The 18,367-nt window shown below is 37.3% G+C and overlaps 1 protein-coding gene across 1 annotated transcript in view; it reads left to right on the top strand.

Moving 5' to 3' along the window:
* The window catches only part of KCTD9 (potassium channel tetramerization domain containing 9), a 58,833-nt gene that overhangs the window by 4,641 nt on the left and 35,825 nt on the right, over window positions 1–18,367 (top strand). The window contains 6 exon segments of the mRNA XM_032635546.1: window positions 5,959–6,080; window positions 8,692–8,735; window positions 12,186–12,282; window positions 12,884–12,942; window positions 13,149–13,201; window positions 13,203–13,278. Coding sequence (XP_032491437.1) covers window positions 5,959–6,080; window positions 8,692–8,735; window positions 12,186–12,282; window positions 12,884–12,942; window positions 13,149–13,201; window positions 13,203–13,278 — 451 coding nt within the window.

Raw genomic sequence — 18,367 nt, 5'->3', positions numbered from 1 at the left:
AATAAAGAATATTAATATGCATAAAATGAAAAGGAAAATAATATAATGAATATCAGTAAACTTACCACACAGCTCAAGAAATAGCATATTATAAAAACTTAATGTGTTTGTCTACTTTCCTATATCCCATGAAGGCAGCCAATTTCATGAATTCTTTTTCAGTAAATAGTTTTGCCACGTATGTATGTGTAAGTAAACTATATGTTTTGTCAGCTTTGGGATATATCATAACCCTAAATTGGTATCACATTGTACATAGTCTTTTTGGTTTTGTTTTTGCGGCACGCGGGCCTCTCACTGTTGTGGCCTCTCCCGTTGTGGAACACAGGCTCCAGACGCGCAGGCTCAGCGGCTATGGCTCACGGGCCCAGCTGCTCCGCAGCATGTGGGATCTTCCCGGACTGGGGCACGAACCCGTGTCCCCTGCATCGGCAGGCGGACTCTCAACCACTGCGCCACCAGGGAAGCCCTACATAGTCTTTTTGGACATGAGTTTTTCATTCAGTATAATATTTCTAAGATTTCATCTATATTGTCACACATACTGATAGTTAGTCATTTCACTGCTTTATAATAATTATACAAAGTATATACAAATACTATCACAGTTTATCCATTCTCCTGTCAGTGGACAGTTGGGTTGTTTATTTTCTTTATATTTTGCCATGAAATTGACCAGTGCTGCCATGAGTATTACTGTATATCCTGGTGCACACACGTGCAAGCATCTTTCTAGGGCAGTGGTTTGCAAACTTTAGCATGCGTTGGAATCACCTGGAGGAATTGAGCAACTATTGCTGGGCCTCATTCCCCAGAGCTTTAGATTCACTAGGTCTGGGGTGAGGCTAGGAGTTTGAATTTCTAATCTACTTCCAGGTGATCCTAATGGTGCTGGTCTAGAGACCCCACTTTTGAGAACCACTGCTCTAGGATATATATGGAAGTTGTAATTATTGGGTATTAAGGTATGTGAATATTTAATTTTTTAAAATAATGGCAAATTGTTTTTGAAAGTCATTGTGGTAATTTATATCTCACCAGCATTGCATAAACCCTCTCATTGATACATATCCTCTTCAACATTTGCTGTTGTCAGACTTTAAAATTTTTAAATATTTTAATATTTGTCTTCTTGATGTAGTCATCTTTTTTAGGAATAAAATAATGTTAATTTTTGAAATGTATAAACTAAAAATGTAGGCAGAGTAAATAGATTCTACATTTAGTTATTGTGATTGGTGGGTCGGTTGGGTAAATTGGCCTGCATAAATTCAATGATTATTTATTGATTGTGTATTATGTAATAGTTATGGTGGGCATTTTTTAAAAAACATGTTTTAAATACATGTGCAGGTTTTAGCTTTTAAATTTGAATAACATAGATTACAATTTGAAAACAGTGTTTAAAGACAGATTAAAACTCATTAAACTGATATGTCCTGGTAGGCACAGTGTACCGTTTACTTTCCCAATTGGTGGATAGCTTTCACTTGTCGTGGGATCTGAAATTTAGAAAGAATTAAGTTAATAGTAGTATAATATAGTGGCCATAAACTTTATTATTTATTTTTTGGCCATAAACTTTAATAGACATGCTTCTCAGTTTATTCCATAGAATGCTTCCATTCTAAGTACAGTGCTTAGGTTATTAAAATGGATAATCACAGTGGCATGGAAACTTCAAGTCCACACTAGGAAGTAGAACACACGTGAAGCAAATAGCCGTTGTAAGCGTGATCATTTTATAAATGCTTGGCCTCTCTGAGGACTAAAGTCAGCTTAGTAAATAATGGTTAGAGCTCACATCCATGATATACAAGATTTCAATGTTGCTTTTTCCCAGCAGAGTTTGATATCTAATGAAGGGTACATGTGCCAATCTGTTTGAGACTTTCTCACAAACTTAAAATCTTTTACAGGTATATCACATTTTAAAATCTGATATTCTCATTAAGATTTAAAATATTATGTCTGCAGTCTTATTTGTGAGTTATTTGTTAGTATGCTCAAGAGAGTCAGCTAAAGTGATCTTGTTGAAAACATGCTAAAAATGCCTTTCAAATGAAAAACAAGTATGTTGGCCCAACTTAAGGTAAATTTTCAGATTTTCAATGCTATAAGATTCTTTGCAGTAATTTCAGTGCTGTTTTCTCTAATTGATGGCCCTTTGGTTATTTCATTTAAAGAAAATTTTCCATTACCAGATTACTTGTCAACTGCTAAAATAATTCTTATTTGTAAATCTAGTATCTAGAGCTATGGAAACCCTAAGTTAAAACTTTTTTCCTTTATTGCATAAATAATAGAAGTTCATTGTAACAAATCTGGAGGACAAAACAAAAGCTCATAAGTGAACCTTAATTCTATCCAAAGATAGCCACTTTTCAATACTCATATGAACTATATGAACATCACTTTAGAATTGCATTTCTACTGTGTACTTTGTTTTTTAACTTAATGTCAGTGGAAGAGACAAATATAACTGACTCACACACAGAAAAGGCATGTCCTCGTTCAACACTCTGAAAGCAATGAAAATTTCATCTGATATTCAAGAAACATTTATCAGAGACCTGCTATAAACCAGACACTGTGACACTTAAGAGGATCCTTTTTAAACTGGCTGCAGGTCTTTTCTGGATGTTAGAGATTTGGGTAGTACAGGGAGGTACTTCATTGCTGGCTCATCAGCATTACAAGGGATTATTGGTTACCTAAAATCACTGAATGAATAACCACTTTTTACAAATTAAAAATTTATTATTAAAACCTTTACAGTCTAGATAGGAAGTCAGGTTAGAAAATATTTGAGGTAATGATAAATTGTGTTCAATACTATGTGAGGGCTTATTTAAGTAATAATAAAATAAATATGAACTCAATTTGTATCTAGAATGTGCTCCTTAGTATTACAGCCTACAAGGAACACCTGTTGTACTTTGATTGCCCTGAAATTGCCAAACTGTGTGATGTGTGGCTTTTTTGTTTTTAATCTTATAATCAAATTGACTTCAATGGGGAGAAAAGAAAGATGGTAACTACTCAACCTTCCATACAAAACAACAGGGTTTGAGTTGGACTCTACCACTTGGTTACTGTGAGTTGCTATGACATGGTCAAGCCTAACAGAATTAAAATAGTTGTTTCCTTGTTCCTGACTTTCTTCTGCTCTTTGAAGCAGCAGTGTCCTAATAGAACGCTCTGTGAGGAAGGAAATACTCCATATCTGCGCTGTGCAATATGGTAACCACTAGCCATTGTGGCTGTTGAGCAGTTCATACATGACTGTTGTAACTGATGAACTGACTTAATTAATAGCAATACATTAAACTTAAATAGCCTCTTGTAGCTAGTGGCTTCCAAATTGGACAGCGCGGCTTTCGAACATGGCAGGTGGCCTGTATTTTCATTAGGAAACAACTGACCCACAGGAAAAATCAAGTCAATCGAATGGAAGTAGAGAACAGTTTTAATTTGATGGGGTTTTTTTTGTTCTTTTGTTTTTTTTTTTTTGTGGTACGCGGGCCTCTCACTGTGTGGCCTCTCCCGTTGCGGAGCACAGGCTCCGGACGCACAGGCTCAGCGGCCATGGCTCACGGTCCCAGCCGCTCCGCGGCATGTGGGATCCTTCCCGGACTGGGGCACGAACCCGTGTCCCCTGCATCGGCAGGCGGACTCTCAACCACTGCGCCACCAGGGAAGCCCAATGTGATGTATTTTTGAAAAATAAGTTAGGTAAAGTGGTATGCTCAAATATTGGAAATTCAGGAGCGTAATATAGAGAGATACATAGAATTTCCAACCATTTTATGATGCTTGAGGAGAGAAGTGAAAGAAATGGGGTGGAGAAGCTTAATGTTAGGGTGAGGAGCTGATAATGTCAGGCGAAAGAAAACCATGTGAAGCTATACAAGAAGCAAAGAGCCAAGCGACCAAAGCAAATGCAAACACCTTTTACAGTCTGGGAACAGTGAGGGGAGAGTAAGAAGAATCCTCCTTTCTAACAACAGCATTCTTGTCATAGTTGCTATTATACTAAGAATTTTCTAAATCTTTCTCCTCTGGAACTCGTATCTGCAATAATGGTTAGAATTCCAGGCTCTGTTACAAAGGTGAAAAATGATAGGAAATACGGGGGACATGTTCTTCAAGCTTCAGTCATTTATGGCAGTGTCTGCTGGGTGTAAGACACTCTGCCAGGTGCTTTGTGCTGTTATCTTTTTATCAATATGGTAAAATATACACAACATAAAGTTACCCTTTTAGCCATTTTAAGTGTACATTTCGTTGGCATTAAGTACATTCATGTGTGTAACCTCACCACTTTTCATTTCCAAAACTTTTTCATCATCCCAAACAGGAACTCTGTACCCATTAGGCAGTAATTCTCCATTACCCCTTCTGCCCCATAACCTCCTTTCTTCTACTTTCTTTTTTCTTTTACATCTTTATTGGAGTATAATTGCTTTACAATGGTGTGTTAGTTTCTGCTTTATAACAAAGTGAATAGTGAATCAGTTATACTTCTACTTCTATCTCTATGAATTTGCCTGTTCTAAGTACCTATACAAGTGGAATCACATGATCTTGTCCTTTTTCATGTCTGGCTAATTTCACTTAGCATAATGTTTTTCAGGATTCATGCGTGTTGTAGCATGTATCAGAATCGTATTCTTTTAGAGCTGAATGATATTCCATTGTATGGATATGCCACATTTTGTTTATCCATTCACACGTTTATGAGCACTTGGGTCGTGCATTATCTTTAATAATCCACGAAGTTCCCTTTAAACTCTGCTTGCCTACCCCTCTTCCCCAAAATGCCCCAGCTTGCAACACTTCTCACAGGTCCATGATCCAAGAGAAAAAGAGTTGGAATCTCTGTACTCTGCTGTTGAAACACTACACACTCCTATTGGCAAACAACTGGCTCCACACTTGACTGTTCATTTACTTAACGAAAAATTCACTGTCTGCTGTTCTCCAGGACCAGTTGAACAAAGGACTAGCCCCGGTTCCCATTTCATATGGCATCTTTATCCAGTATCCTGTGGGAAGTCAGCTGGCTGCTCCTGCTTCAGGTTCATCTCCTCACCCTCTTTTTTATTCATAATTTCAGAGATCTGACTGATAATGATACAACTATACACAGTTACAGTTATGGCTGGAGCAAAGAATTCACTACATGTACAGAGTCTCTACCCCCTACCTAAGCAACTGCATGTATGTTGCACACGTGTCAGACTGCCTGATTTTAAAGCAGGACGGAGCAATTCATTGTAACCCAGGTCTACGCTGTACTTAGAATGTTAGCCAAAATTTGCTTTTATACAGTATATAAATAGTTTATTGAAGTTAAATGAGGTGGGAAGTCGTTAACTGTTCATATGGTCATTGACATTGTAAATGTTATAATAAACAGTAAATTTTTCCTGTTTAAAAAAGTAAACCATTCCTGTAAGAAAGGAATAATGTAAAAGCAACATCTTAAAGACTTAATAGGTCTCAGGCACTTTGGGACGCTCTTATCATGCATTAACTCATTTCATCCTTGTGACGACCTTCTGATACAGGTGTAACTGTTCTCCTCATGCCAGTTAGAGCCACAGAAGCATAAAGAGGTGAAATAATTTGTCTTGAGCTGACAGCTAGAAAATGCCAGAATCTAAAGTCAAGTGCAAGTTCTCTTTTGTATCAGAACTGGAGCACTGTTTAACATACTGTAAGATTGTAGTTTGTTTTTAGCGACAATTTCTCTAGTCTTGGATTTCAGCAGTGTTAGGCACTAAGTAAATATTTCAGTCATAAAAGAAAAAGAGAAACTTTTAAGAACCTCTCAAAATCTCTTTTTATATGATAATCTGATTTTTTAGACCTGTTTATAGTATGGTGGTTTTTAATTTGTGAGTGACGAAATTGATTACGTAAGTTGTTCAAATTAATCTGGTGTGTTTACAGGTGGTCGCTGTATATGGAACTTTATCTGATTTGCTTTCTGTGGCCAGCAATAAACTCGGCATAAAAGCCACCAGTGTGTATAATGGGAAAGGTGGACTGATTGATGATATTGCTTTGATCAGGTAACCTTCACCTTTTTATAAGCCGTCTACAGTGTGCCCTCAGCTTCTTGGTGCTATGCTGTTTCCCTTAAGCAGTATTTAATCACTGTTAAGAATGCAGGATTTTGGCAAATGATTGCCTAGAATTTGCTCTTTGGAATTTTAGTAACTTGCACTTATGATGCATTGATCAGATAGAAAACCCTGAATACATTCCAATATACTCATAGTCTTTCTGCAGAGTTCACATATGGCTATGAGGAATCTCTACGTTACTAGAAACGGATCTAATAAGACATGAATTTTTAATACTAGAAACTTAATTGATCTCTTTTATATGCTACTGCTTATTGTTCAGTTCATTTCCTAAGAATGCTTTGAATTTTATCAGCGTTTACAGAGACCTACTTTGGTGAAAACTTGCTAAATAAGATAGCATTTTAACTAGAGTTAACTCACCAGTGATCCACCACAGTAGTGGTTTTGGTTTGTTTGTTTGTTTGGGGTTTTGTTTTTTTTAAGTATGCCAGGCATATTTTAAAACCAATGTCCAGTTCACCTCATTCCATCCTCTTGGTATCATAGAATTTTGGAGCAGGAGGGGGCTCAAAGAAGATGGAATGGGAACACAAACTGAGTACTGACTCTGTGCCAGTTAAGTTGTATTTGCTTTGCCCAAGTTACCTCATTTAATCGGCAAAGCATGGACTTTTTATTTATTTTTTTGGCTGCAAGGCATGTGGGATCTTAGTTCCCTGACCAGGGATCAAACCCATACCCCCTGCGTTGGAAGCGTGGAGTCTTAGCCACTGGACTGCCAGGGAAGTCCCTGCGTGGGTTTTCTAAAATTGATGTTGTGAAGATAGTGATGTTCTAAATTATGGTAGTATACAAAGTTTAATATTCACTTAAACCCAGGTCAGAATAACCTTTCAATATAACATACTGCCTTTAAACACTTCTACTCCCTTTGTTTTATAAATGAGGAAACTAAACATCTGAGAAGTTTAACATGACTTACCCAGGTCATACATTTAATAGTTGATTTTTGTCAATTAGAGGAAAACAAATTTTCATATTAGTCTTAAAAAGTTAACTGGCATGGTGAACAAGTAGAAAAGATTATAGACTTATAAAGATTTTAATTCCAAATATATTAGAAGAGTTTCTTAGTTTTTCGGTATCTATCTCCCAGCTTCTATGTGTTTCTATGGATAATTGAATGATTTATATCAACCTAAATTTCTCCTTAACAAACACAGGCTCTGCTTCCAAGAAAAATTCTATGTGTTCCTGTGATATCTTATAGAAATATAATTTACAGTCTTACAGAAATAAAAATGTTTACAACATAGGTCATAATTGAAGAAGGTCATAACAGAAGCCTTCTGAACTATAAAATATCTACCTATTTAGAACTCAAACTGGTGGTTGCCAGAGGGGAGGAGACTGGCGGGGTTGGGTGAAATAGGTGAAGGGGCTTAAGAGGTACAGACTTCCAGTTATAAAATAGATAAGTCACAGGAATGTAATTGGCAGCACAAAGAATATAGTCAGTAACACTGTAATAATTTTGTATGGTGACAGACGGTTACTAGACTTACCGTGGTAATCATTTCATGTACTTTGATTGTCAAATCACTATGTTGTACACTTGAAACTAACATAATATTGTGTGTCAACTATACTTCAATTAAAAAAGAGCTAGGACAAGAAATAGTATATATTTATATTATATCTACCTGTTTAATAATTTGTGGTTCACAGTACAAGCTCTGATCATTTATACTAATCTTGCGGTGGGGTGGAGCAGGGAAGGAGGATATACACTGATAATCCAGGTTTTTGAATTATGGGTATTCATTTACATTTAGGTGAGTATAGTGGGTGAGTGTTTACAGCAGAGTTATTTCCAATTATATTCTTCTTAGATTTAATATGAAAATTTATTTTCATTTCCAAAGCACAAAACAGGTGATGATGTGGCAGAAAACCCTAATAAATTATTTAGGGTTATAGAATTAAAGTGAAAGAAGAAGAGTTGGCTATAGCTTTAATCATATCCTTTGAACATAACATTCTTCAGTAGTATATTCTTCAATTGATAAGAAAGCTGAATTCACATAATTTGTATAGTGGGTTTCGTTTGTTTTTTCCACTTCAAAAGTACTTTCATGTGCAGGATCTTCTTTGAATTTAAATCCAGAGGCAGTTAAGTCAGGGGGTTAAGCACTTTGAATTTTATAAACGTCACAGAGACCTACTTTGGTGAAAACTTGCTAAATAAAATAGAATGTTAAGTAGAGTTAACTCATCAGTGATCCACCACAATAGTGATTTTGGTGTTTTTTTTTGGTTTTGGTTTTTACATACCCTAGGCAGATTTATCTCTTTGAGACAAGTGTCTAGTTCACTTCATTCCATTCTCATCAGATCATAGAATTTTGGAGCAGGAAGAGGCTTAAACAACCTGGGTTTAAACAAAAAACACTGGAACTTGGTCAACTTCTTGGCCACATAGATAGCAAAACGGATCTTCTACATTATTCTAAGGAATAGTTCCTCTAGTCAACAGATAATTAATGTGATTTCTGGATTTTGATGGTGGCTTTTTAAATTTTGATTTCCCCAGGGATGATGATGTTTTGTTTGTGTGTGAAGGAGAACCATTTATTGGTAAGTGACTTCCTTAAAAGCCAATTTTGTCTGCCGAAATAAAGATGAAATGGCAAATATTTTACATGGCTTTACTAAGCTTAACATTAAAAAGTGTCTTAGAGCAGTATTCAGCTCTTCATACCTTTTTTGATTCTGCATTGGGGGTGTGTGAAAGTAAATTTCTAACTTGAATTAGATGATCATATTTTAGTATGGATACCTCATCTTTTACGTGCGGTTAAAAGGCTCTGGATGTGCACATATTCATTAATTATGACATGATAGGGTGGTTTTGATTTTAGAACTATAACTGTTTTGTTTTGAAATTTTCTCTTTGATAGTAGCTATCAAAATCTCTGTTATGTTACATATTTTTTAAGCATATATTGCTTGAAAAAGTAATGTTTGCCAGTCATTCACAGCAGTTAAATCAGTCAAAAATGACTTGGTAGCAACCACACACACACACACACACACACACACACACACACACACACACACACTACCCTTCAGTTTCGAAGAAAGCTTATACAGTGTATATCTCAAAGGAAAGAGCCTGAGGCTTAAATAAATATTCTTCAACGAATATTTGATATATTTAGTTCCAGACCATCACACCCTGAATATTCAAGTATTTCTTTAAGCCTTCACAATAATTGTATTTGGTGAGTGGAGGTAGTACTCAAGATCATCACACAGCAACTTAGAAGTAAATGCATATTCTCTGTTTCTGCCTTAAGACTGAACAAAAAATTTTTCTCATCTTTTCTTATCCATTAGGCTAACAGAGTGGATTGGCAGGCAGTGGTCACTTAATTGGTTCATTGCATACATACAAACAACAAAACAAAAAGTGATTGATTAGTGTTTTTTGTTTTATCGTTACAAACTTTCAGAGTTAAAAATATTTGGTATGTTTTCATCCTCTGCATTTATCTATACCTAGATTATTTTACTTTTGGCCAGTGGAAATCCCTTCATGTCCTTCTTCTTTTAACACAAGCCCATTAGTCTTTTCCTTACTATCTGGAATAACAAAGTGTTCATCTTATACTTCTCTTGTCCTAAACCCAAATCAGTGGTTTTTTTCTTGGAAGCCTTGATTTCTTTTAGTGGCAAATGTCATTTTAAGACCCAACCTGGGTGCTGGGGAGGCTCGCTGCTACTGGGTTCGTCATGATTACTAGGCTTTTTGGTGAACAGAGTTGGAAATACATGGCTAGCTAGAGGATAAAATTCATATATAATAAATATTATATAAAGCTTTATATCACATATAACATATAAATAGATAAAATATCTCATGGGTTCATACTAATACTTTGGTTTATATTAGGATTATAAGGTTTTTATTTAACATCTTCTATCTTACATCTATGTCTCCTTTCTTGCATATCAGTAATCCTGGTTTCCAAGCACATAGGGAGTGATGGAATTGTAATGTCACATAATTACACATTTCCTTCATCCTACACAAAATACACATAAAAGTTTCAATAATAATCCCAATACTTTGAATACCAATGTGACTACTAAAGACAGTTAAACATTTTTTTAATATGCTCATTCCTTTCTTTCCTTACTTAAAAAATAATCGTATTGTTTATCCATTGTCAAATATTATTATTATATACTATATACATACACACATATACACACACACCATTGTATACTATACTCTCTCCCTTAAAACCATCACTTAGTTTTACTCCTCCAGTCCTTAAACTGATGCCTCGAGTGGTTGTCTGAAACTTGTTCTCTAGTAGATTCTCTTTATAAAGAACTTGTGAGAACTATATTCTCTGACATCTTGCATGTGGCTTCTATACTTGAAAGTCAGTTTGACTGGTCATAAAATCATATGTCAGAACTGAACAAATTTCAAACTTTAATGATATGTAGTTTATTGTATTTCAATTATACCTCAATTAAGTTGTTAAAAAAATCCTTGGTTCATATTATTTTTCTTTAAATATCTTAAATATGTTACTGCATTTTTTTCTGACATAGAGTTTTGGTGTCAAAAAAAAATCTGATCTTTCATAAGTGATTATTTTTCCTAGCTCACCCGAAGGATTATTCTCTTTCTTTACAGTAATTTTACTGTACTTTTAAATTGATAAATTTTAGTATACTATTTCTGGGTGTTCTGAGCTGTTCTGGGTTGAATCTCTCAGTTATGTGGTGGGCCCTTTCAATATGTAGTTTCACATCTTTTTTTTTTTTTTTATTTCAGATAAGTTTTCTTGAACTTTATGTATTTATTTTGTTACCATGCTTTGATTTTTCTCCTTTCAGGACTCCTATTGTATATGTGTTGGATCTTCTACACTTGTCTTCTATATTTGAAATCTTCTGTTAAATCTTTTCATCTCTTTCTTCATTTCTTCTTGATTTTTAAAGCTTTCCTCTTTCAATTTTTATTTTCCTTAAGGCATTATCTGTGATGTTCTTTCACTCCTGTGTTTCTTCTAGTTTAATCTTCATTTCTGAAATGGTTTTTTTATTTCTAATTCTCTCCAGAGTTCTCTTGCCTCATTTCTGAATTTTGTGATTCTGGTTTATGTTGCTTTTTCATACCTTGTATTATTTACTTCTTTTAGCATATTTGGAATATTATAGTTTACCTATTTTGTGGCCATTCCTTTCTGGCACATTTTCATTATCTGGCACGTTTTCATTATCTATAGGGATGTAATTCTTCCTATTCTTTTAATAATCTTGTATGGGATTTTCTGTTGCTCATTTCTACATGAAATTAGTTTTCCTTAACTTGAGAAGGGAGCTGACTTAGGAAAGTTTTTGTAATTTCATGGCTCTAGGTGTCCCTTTTATGTTGTTTTTATGAAGTATTAAAAAAATATGGAAGTCACCTTCTAATATATTTTGGTTCTGCTTGACCTTTTTGACTTTTATCTGGACTCTCCTTTTCCTTTTGTCTTTGTTGTCTCTGTTCTGTTCAACTGGATTCTTTTCCCAACATCTTATCCTCAGTGTGGGACTTTGTCCTAGGTGGAGCTTTGGCTGGGTGGGTTTTGGAGGAGTTCATTTTCAGCCTCTTCAGATCTTACTGCAGACTGCTTGAATCACCCATGGTTGGAGTGGGCACACCCCTCCCACTTTCCATTCGGCTGTTCTCAAGTAGACTTGCTGAGTTTTGAAGTGAGGTATTTATGGGTTACTTTGGAATTCTTAGGATCATCACATACCCTGTTGTTTCTGTCAAGGATGCTTCTTCTGTCAAGGATGCTGATGCCCATGCTTCTCTTCTAGGTTGTCGGTGTTGGCAGGATACCTTATCACCTAGTTTTGTTTTAGATACTGTCTGTGGGTATAGGGCTTGCTGTCCTAGTAGCTCTGGCATGCTTTTATCTGTGTGTTTTTAGTATTAAAATATTATACTATTGCCATCTTCCCCAACCCCCCCCCCCCAACTTAATGTTTATTTTTTCTACATGTCATCTCTAGACCCTCAGACAGATTCTAAAGTACCGGAAGTGTTGTCAGGATCTCACACAGACTGGCTAACATTAAATGTTGGAGGGCGGTACTTTACAACCACACGGTAGGTGCACGTGTATGTGTGTGTTGAGTGGGTACTATGTACTGTTTGTTCTTTCCTTCAGTTTGCTGATGTCCTTAGAAGATATTCCAGTGCTGCTTAAATATACTATGTGATTTGAAGCCAATATTTAGAAAATTTTTTCTAAGAGTAGAAAATGGTTCACAAGTCATTCCAGAGAAAGCATGAAAAGCTTGAATTTACTGTTTTTAGAATATGCTTTTAAAATATTGAGTAATATACATGCAACACAAGTAAAAACTTAACAGTATTGAAATTTGTAGACTACAACTGCTTATACTAAAGGCATAAGAAAAATGTAAATTTCGATCAAGAAAATTGTTATACAGTAGCTTGCTAGAAGGATAGATCAGCATTGAAGTTAAAGGCAACAAAATCAATATTAAATCAAAGGAAGTGCCAGATTAGAAGAGATTTTGATAAATGGCAACTTACTGCACATTTTTGTTTCCCAGCATCACTCCTCCCAGGTTATAGCATGCATCTTTTTGAGAGAGCAGCTGGGATCAAGTATACTCTTGACTTAAATATGTTTGTTTATAAAGACAAATGGAGAAATCAATTTTTTTCCCTGAATTCTTAGGAGCACTTTAGTGAATAAAGAACCTGACAGTATGCTGGCCCACATGTTTAAGGACAAAGGTGAGTGCAGTGAGATCACATTTTGTGTGATCTGTTTGTAGTTGTATTGACTTTATAACTCCTGTCCTTCTGTACTTTTTAATGGAATCAGTAATAATTTTTACAAGAGTAAAAACTTACTGGTATGTTATGCAGTTTTCCTTCTATAAATTTCTAACTTTGTTTTTTGTTTATGGGGGGCTTTCTTCATTTTAATGGTCCCACAGGTGTGTGGGGAAATAAGCAAGATCATAGAGGAGCTTTCTTAATTGACCGAAGTCCCTGAGTACTTTGAACCCATTTTGAACTACTTGCGTCACGGACAGCTCATTGTAAACGATGGGATTAATTTGTTGGGTGAGTTTCAATGTAATTCCTCACACTTTTTAGATTTGTATTTTCTTTTCACTTACTTAATAAGTATATTTTCATAAAGTAAAAGTATCTTTCCATTTTTAAAACTAAATGTTTTACATGCATATGAGTGTAAATATACACTCATATATCTACACAGGTAGGTAGTTCTTTCAGGTATACATCTACCCCATACATTCCGATTTTAGATTCTAAATAGATGTAGATTTCATCAGTAAGGATGCTAAGTGATTTTGTTGTTTGTTGTTATAAATTTTTAAAATTTTTTAAATTTATTTTTGGCTGCTCTGGGTCTTCGTTGCTGCATGTGGGCTTTCTCTAGTTGCAGTGAGCGGGGGTTACTCTTCGTTGTGGTGCGCAGGTTTCTCATTGCGGTGGCTCTCTCTGTTGCGGAGCATGGGCTCTAGATGCGTGGGCCTCAGTAGTTGTGGCACGCGGGCTCAGTAGTTGTGGCGCATGGGCCACAACTGCTCTGCAGCATGTGGAATCTTCCCAGGCCAGGGCCTGAACCTGTGTCCCTTGCATTGGAAGGCAGATTCTTAACCACTGTGCCACCAGGGAAGCCCCGTTGGAAGATTTTTAATTACAGTTTCATCATTACTTGTGATAGGTCTGTTTATATTTTCTGATTCTTCCTGGTTCAGTCTTAGAAAATTGTACCTTTCCAAGAATTTGTCCATTTCTTTGTGGTTGTCCATTTTGTTGGCATATAATTGTTTGTAGTAGTCTCTTACAGTCCTTTGTGTTTCTGCGGTGTCAGTTGTGATTTCTCCTTTTTCATTTCTAATATTTACTGATTTGCAGCCTCTCCCTTTTTTTTTTTCTTGATGAGTCTGGCTAAGGGTTTATCAATTTTGTTTATCTTCTCAAAGAACCAACTTTTAGTTTTATTTATCATTGCTATTGTTTTCTTTTTTTCTATTTCATTTATTTCTGCTCTGATCTTTATGGTTTCTTTCCTTCTATTGACTTTGGGTTTTCTTTTTTCTTCTTTCTCTAGTTGCTTTAGGTGTAAGGTTAGATAGTTTGTTTTTTTTTTTCTTTAGGTGAGATTGAATTCTATAAACTTCCCTCTTAGAACTGCTTTTGCTGCATCCCATAGGTTTTGGGTTGTCATGTTTTCATTGTCATTTGTTTCTATGCATTTGTTTATTTCTTCTTGGATTTCTTCAGTGATCTCTTGGTTATTTAGTAGCACACTGTTTAGTCTCCACGTATTTGTGTTTTTAACAGTTTTTTTCATGTAATTGATTTCCAATCTCATAGCGTATGGTCAGAAAAGATGCTTGATATTTCAATTTTCTTAAATTTCCCTAGGCTTGATTTGTGACCCAAGGTGTGATCTGTCCTGGAGAATGTTCTGTGTGCACTTAAGAAGAAAGTGTATTTTGTCACTTTCAGGTAGAATGCCCTATAGTTATCAATCAAATCTATCTGGTCTGTTGTGTCATTTAAAGCTTGTCTTTCCTTATTTATTTTCATTTGCATTGATCTGTCCATTCCTGAAAGTGGGTGTTAAAGTCTCCTACCATTATTGTGTTACTGTCGATTTCCCCTTTTATGGCTGTTAGCATTTGTCTTATGTATTGAGGTTCTCCTATGTTGGGTGCATAAATATTTATAATTGTTATATCTTCTTCTTGGATTGATCCCTTGATCATTATGTAGTGTCTTTCCTTATCTCTTGTAACAGTCTTTATTTTAAGGTCTATTATATCTGATAGAAGTATTGCTACTCTGGCTTTCTTTTGATTTCCATTTGCATGGAGTATCTTTTTCCATCCCTTCACTTTCAGTCTGTATGTGTCCCTAGGTCTGAAGTGGGTCTCTTGTAGACAGCATATATATGGGTCTTGTTTTTGTATCCATTCAGCCAGTCTGTGTCTTTTGGTTGGGCCATTTAATCCATTTACATTCAAGATTATTATCAATATGTATGTTCCTCTTACCATTTTCTTAATTGCTTTGGGTTTGTTTTTGTGGGTCCTTTTCTTCTCTTGTGTTTCCACCTAGAGAATTTTCTTTAGCATTTGTTGTAAAGCTGGTTTGGTGGTGCTGAATTCTCTTAGCTTTTGCTTGTTTGTAAAGCTTTTGATTTCTCCATCAAATCTGAATGAGATGCTTGCTAGGTAGAGTAATCTTGGTTTTAGGTTTTTCTCTTTCACCATTTTAAGTATATCCTGCCACTCCTTCCTGGCCTGCAGAATTTCTGCTGAAAAATCAGCTGGTAACCTTAGGGGGATTCCTTTGCATGTTATTTTTTGTTTTTCCCTTGCTGCTTTTAATATTTTTTCTTTGAATTTAATTTTTGTTAGTTTGATTAATATGTGTCTTGGTGTGTTTCTCTTCTGGTTTTTCCTGTATGGGAGTCTCTGCACTTCTTGGACTTCGGTGACTATTTCCTTTCCCATGTTAAGGAATTTTTCAACTATAATCTCTTCAAATGTTTTCTCAGACCCTTTCTTTTTCTCTTCTTCATCTTGGAGCCCTATAATTTGAATGTTCGCTTGTTTAGTGTTGTCCTAGAGGTTTCTGATATTGTCTTCAATTCTTTTCATTCTTTTTTCTTTATTGTGCTCCTCTGCAGTTATTTCCATCATTTCATCTTCCAGCTCACTCGTTCGTTCTTCTGCCTCAGTTATTCTGTTTGATTCCTTCTAGCGTATTTTTCTTTTCAGTTATTGCATTGTTCATCTCTGTTTGTTTGTTCTTTAGTTCTTCTAGATCTTTGTTAACCATTTCTTGTATTTTCTCAATCTGTGCCTCCAATTCTATTTCCGAGATTCTGGATCATCTTTACTATCATTACTGTGAATTCTTTTTCAGGTAGATTGCCTGTTTTCTCTTCATTTATTTGGTCTTGTAGGTTTTTACCTTCTTCATCTGTGACATAATTTTTTGTCAACTCATTTTTTTTTTTTTTTTTTGATTGGTGGGATTGTGTTCTGGTTGTTTGGCCTGAGGCTTCCAGCACTGGCATTTGTAGGTGGTTGGGTAGAGGTGAGTCTTGGTCCCGACATGAGGACCTCTGGGAGACCTCACTCCTATGAATATTCCCTGGGGTCTGAGGTTCTCTGTTAGTCCAGTGGTTCAGACTCGGAGCTCCCACTGCAGGAACTCTGGCCTGACCCCCAGCTTGTGAACCAAGATTTTGCAAGCCGTGTGAAGTGCCAAAAAGACAAAAGAAAAAAAGGAGCAGAACAGTAAGAAAGAGTAAATAATAAGATTAGAAAACTAAAAGCTATCTTAGAAAGAATAAAAAAATATAGATGAAACAACAACTGGAAGGTAAAACAGAACCAAGCAGTAATAAAGAGGAGGGGGGAAAAAAGCCAGAAAAGGCCTTGGCTGTGGGGGGGCGGGACTTAGGTTGGGGTGTGGTTTAGGTGGTGGACGGGGCCTATGCTTAGGACCCACAGGGCCAGGGTCTTAGACTCAACACAGCAGGAGGGGCCCAGGAGTGCCTCTGGCCCTGGAGGGCAGACGACCAGGTCCAGGACCCCAGCATGCTCACTGAGCCCAAGTGGGTGGGGGAAGTCCCAGAGGGCCCCTCCCCATAGGCCTCTCTTCTTCTCCCTCCCATGTCCACAGCACCCACGCGGCTAGCGGTGGCCCCAGAAGGCAAGGGACCAGACCCGGAAGCCCAACAGGCTTCCTGGAGCTGAGTGGGCAGGGGAACCACCTGGGTTGCTTCCCCTGATCCTCCAGCCCCGAAGCGTCTCTTGCCCCGTCCTCCTCTCCTCCCCTTCCCTCCTCCTCCCTCCCTCCTACGCTCCCAGGACCAGCGTGGCACAGAGGGGGCCTCAGAGGGTGGGGGACTTGGCCTGGGACCCCAGCAGGTCTCCCGGGCTGAGTGGTCTGGGGAAACACCCGCCACACCTCCCCGATCCTCTGGTCCTTGAGGGTTCCCCCCACCACTGTTCACCTCTCCTCTTTCCCCCTTCTGCCTCCCATGCCCCTAGGACTCATGAGGCCAGAAGGGGCCTGGGAGAGAAGGGGACCCAGGAAAATGGAGGACCAGACCCAACAGCCCAGTAGGCTTCCCGTGCACAAGTGAGTGGGTGAAACAACCTCCATGCCTCCCCTGGTCCTCCTATCACAGAGGGCCCCTCCCCCATCTACCTCTCCCCTTTTCCAACACCCCTGCCTCCCTCCTACGCCCCTACAAACAACATGGCCCAGAGGGTGCCTTGGAGGGTTGAGGACCCTGCCTGGGAGACCTGCATGCTTCCTGGCCGATTGGGCAGGGGAAACACCTGATTCTCTGAGCCCCTGAGGGTCCCTCCAGGCCTGGGAACCCCTCCCCCCCTCCCTCTTCCAAGTCAGCCCTCAGGGGTGCCGGTCCTGTCTGGCCTTCACTTCTCCTCCCCCCTTACTCCCCCCATGTTCCTACCTGGTCACTCGGGGGTTCCTCCTGTCTCCTTGGGCATTGAGGTCCCCCACCAGCATCTGGCAGGCGCCTTAGTTGTGGGGAGACGTGAACTCCGTGTCCTCCCCCACCACCATCTTCTGTAGGCTCTTGTTTTTTAATCCACTCTGCCACTCTGTGTCTTTTGATTGGAGCATTTAGTCCATTGACATTTAAGGTAACTTTTGATAAGTATTGCTATTGTAGAGCTTGTTTTCCAGTTGATTTTTGTATTTCTTCTTTGTTCTTTTTTCTTCTTGTTTTTCCTTTCATCGTTTGATGATTTCCTTTTGTATTATGCTTGTGTTATCTTCCTTTTGTTTTTGTGCATCTATTGTATATCTTTGATTTGTGGTCCCCCTGTTTTTCAAGTATGTTAACCCCTTCCTATATGTACTTGCTTTAGAATCTATAGTGGTATAACCTCAAACACATTCTAAAAGATAACCTACATTTTCTTACTCTCTTCCCCCACTTTTTATGATTTTGATGTCCTCTTTTACATCTTCATGTTTATCCTTTTGCTGTTCATTGTGGTTATCATCACTTTCACAAAAAAATTATTTTATTATTATTATTTTTTAAAAATTTGCATACTGGCTTATTTATGTGATTTACTTTCCAATTGCGATTTTCCTTTTCCTCTAGATTCTTCTTTTCTAC

This window comes from Phocoena sinus, chromosome 6 (genome assembly GCF_008692025.1).
Source record: "Phocoena sinus isolate mPhoSin1 chromosome 6, mPhoSin1.pri, whole genome shotgun sequence".
Lineage (NCBI taxonomy): Eukaryota > Metazoa > Chordata > Mammalia > Artiodactyla > Phocoenidae > Phocoena > Phocoena sinus.
Note: the sequence above shows the minus strand (reverse complement) of the source record. Positions and strands in the feature narration are given on the sequence as shown.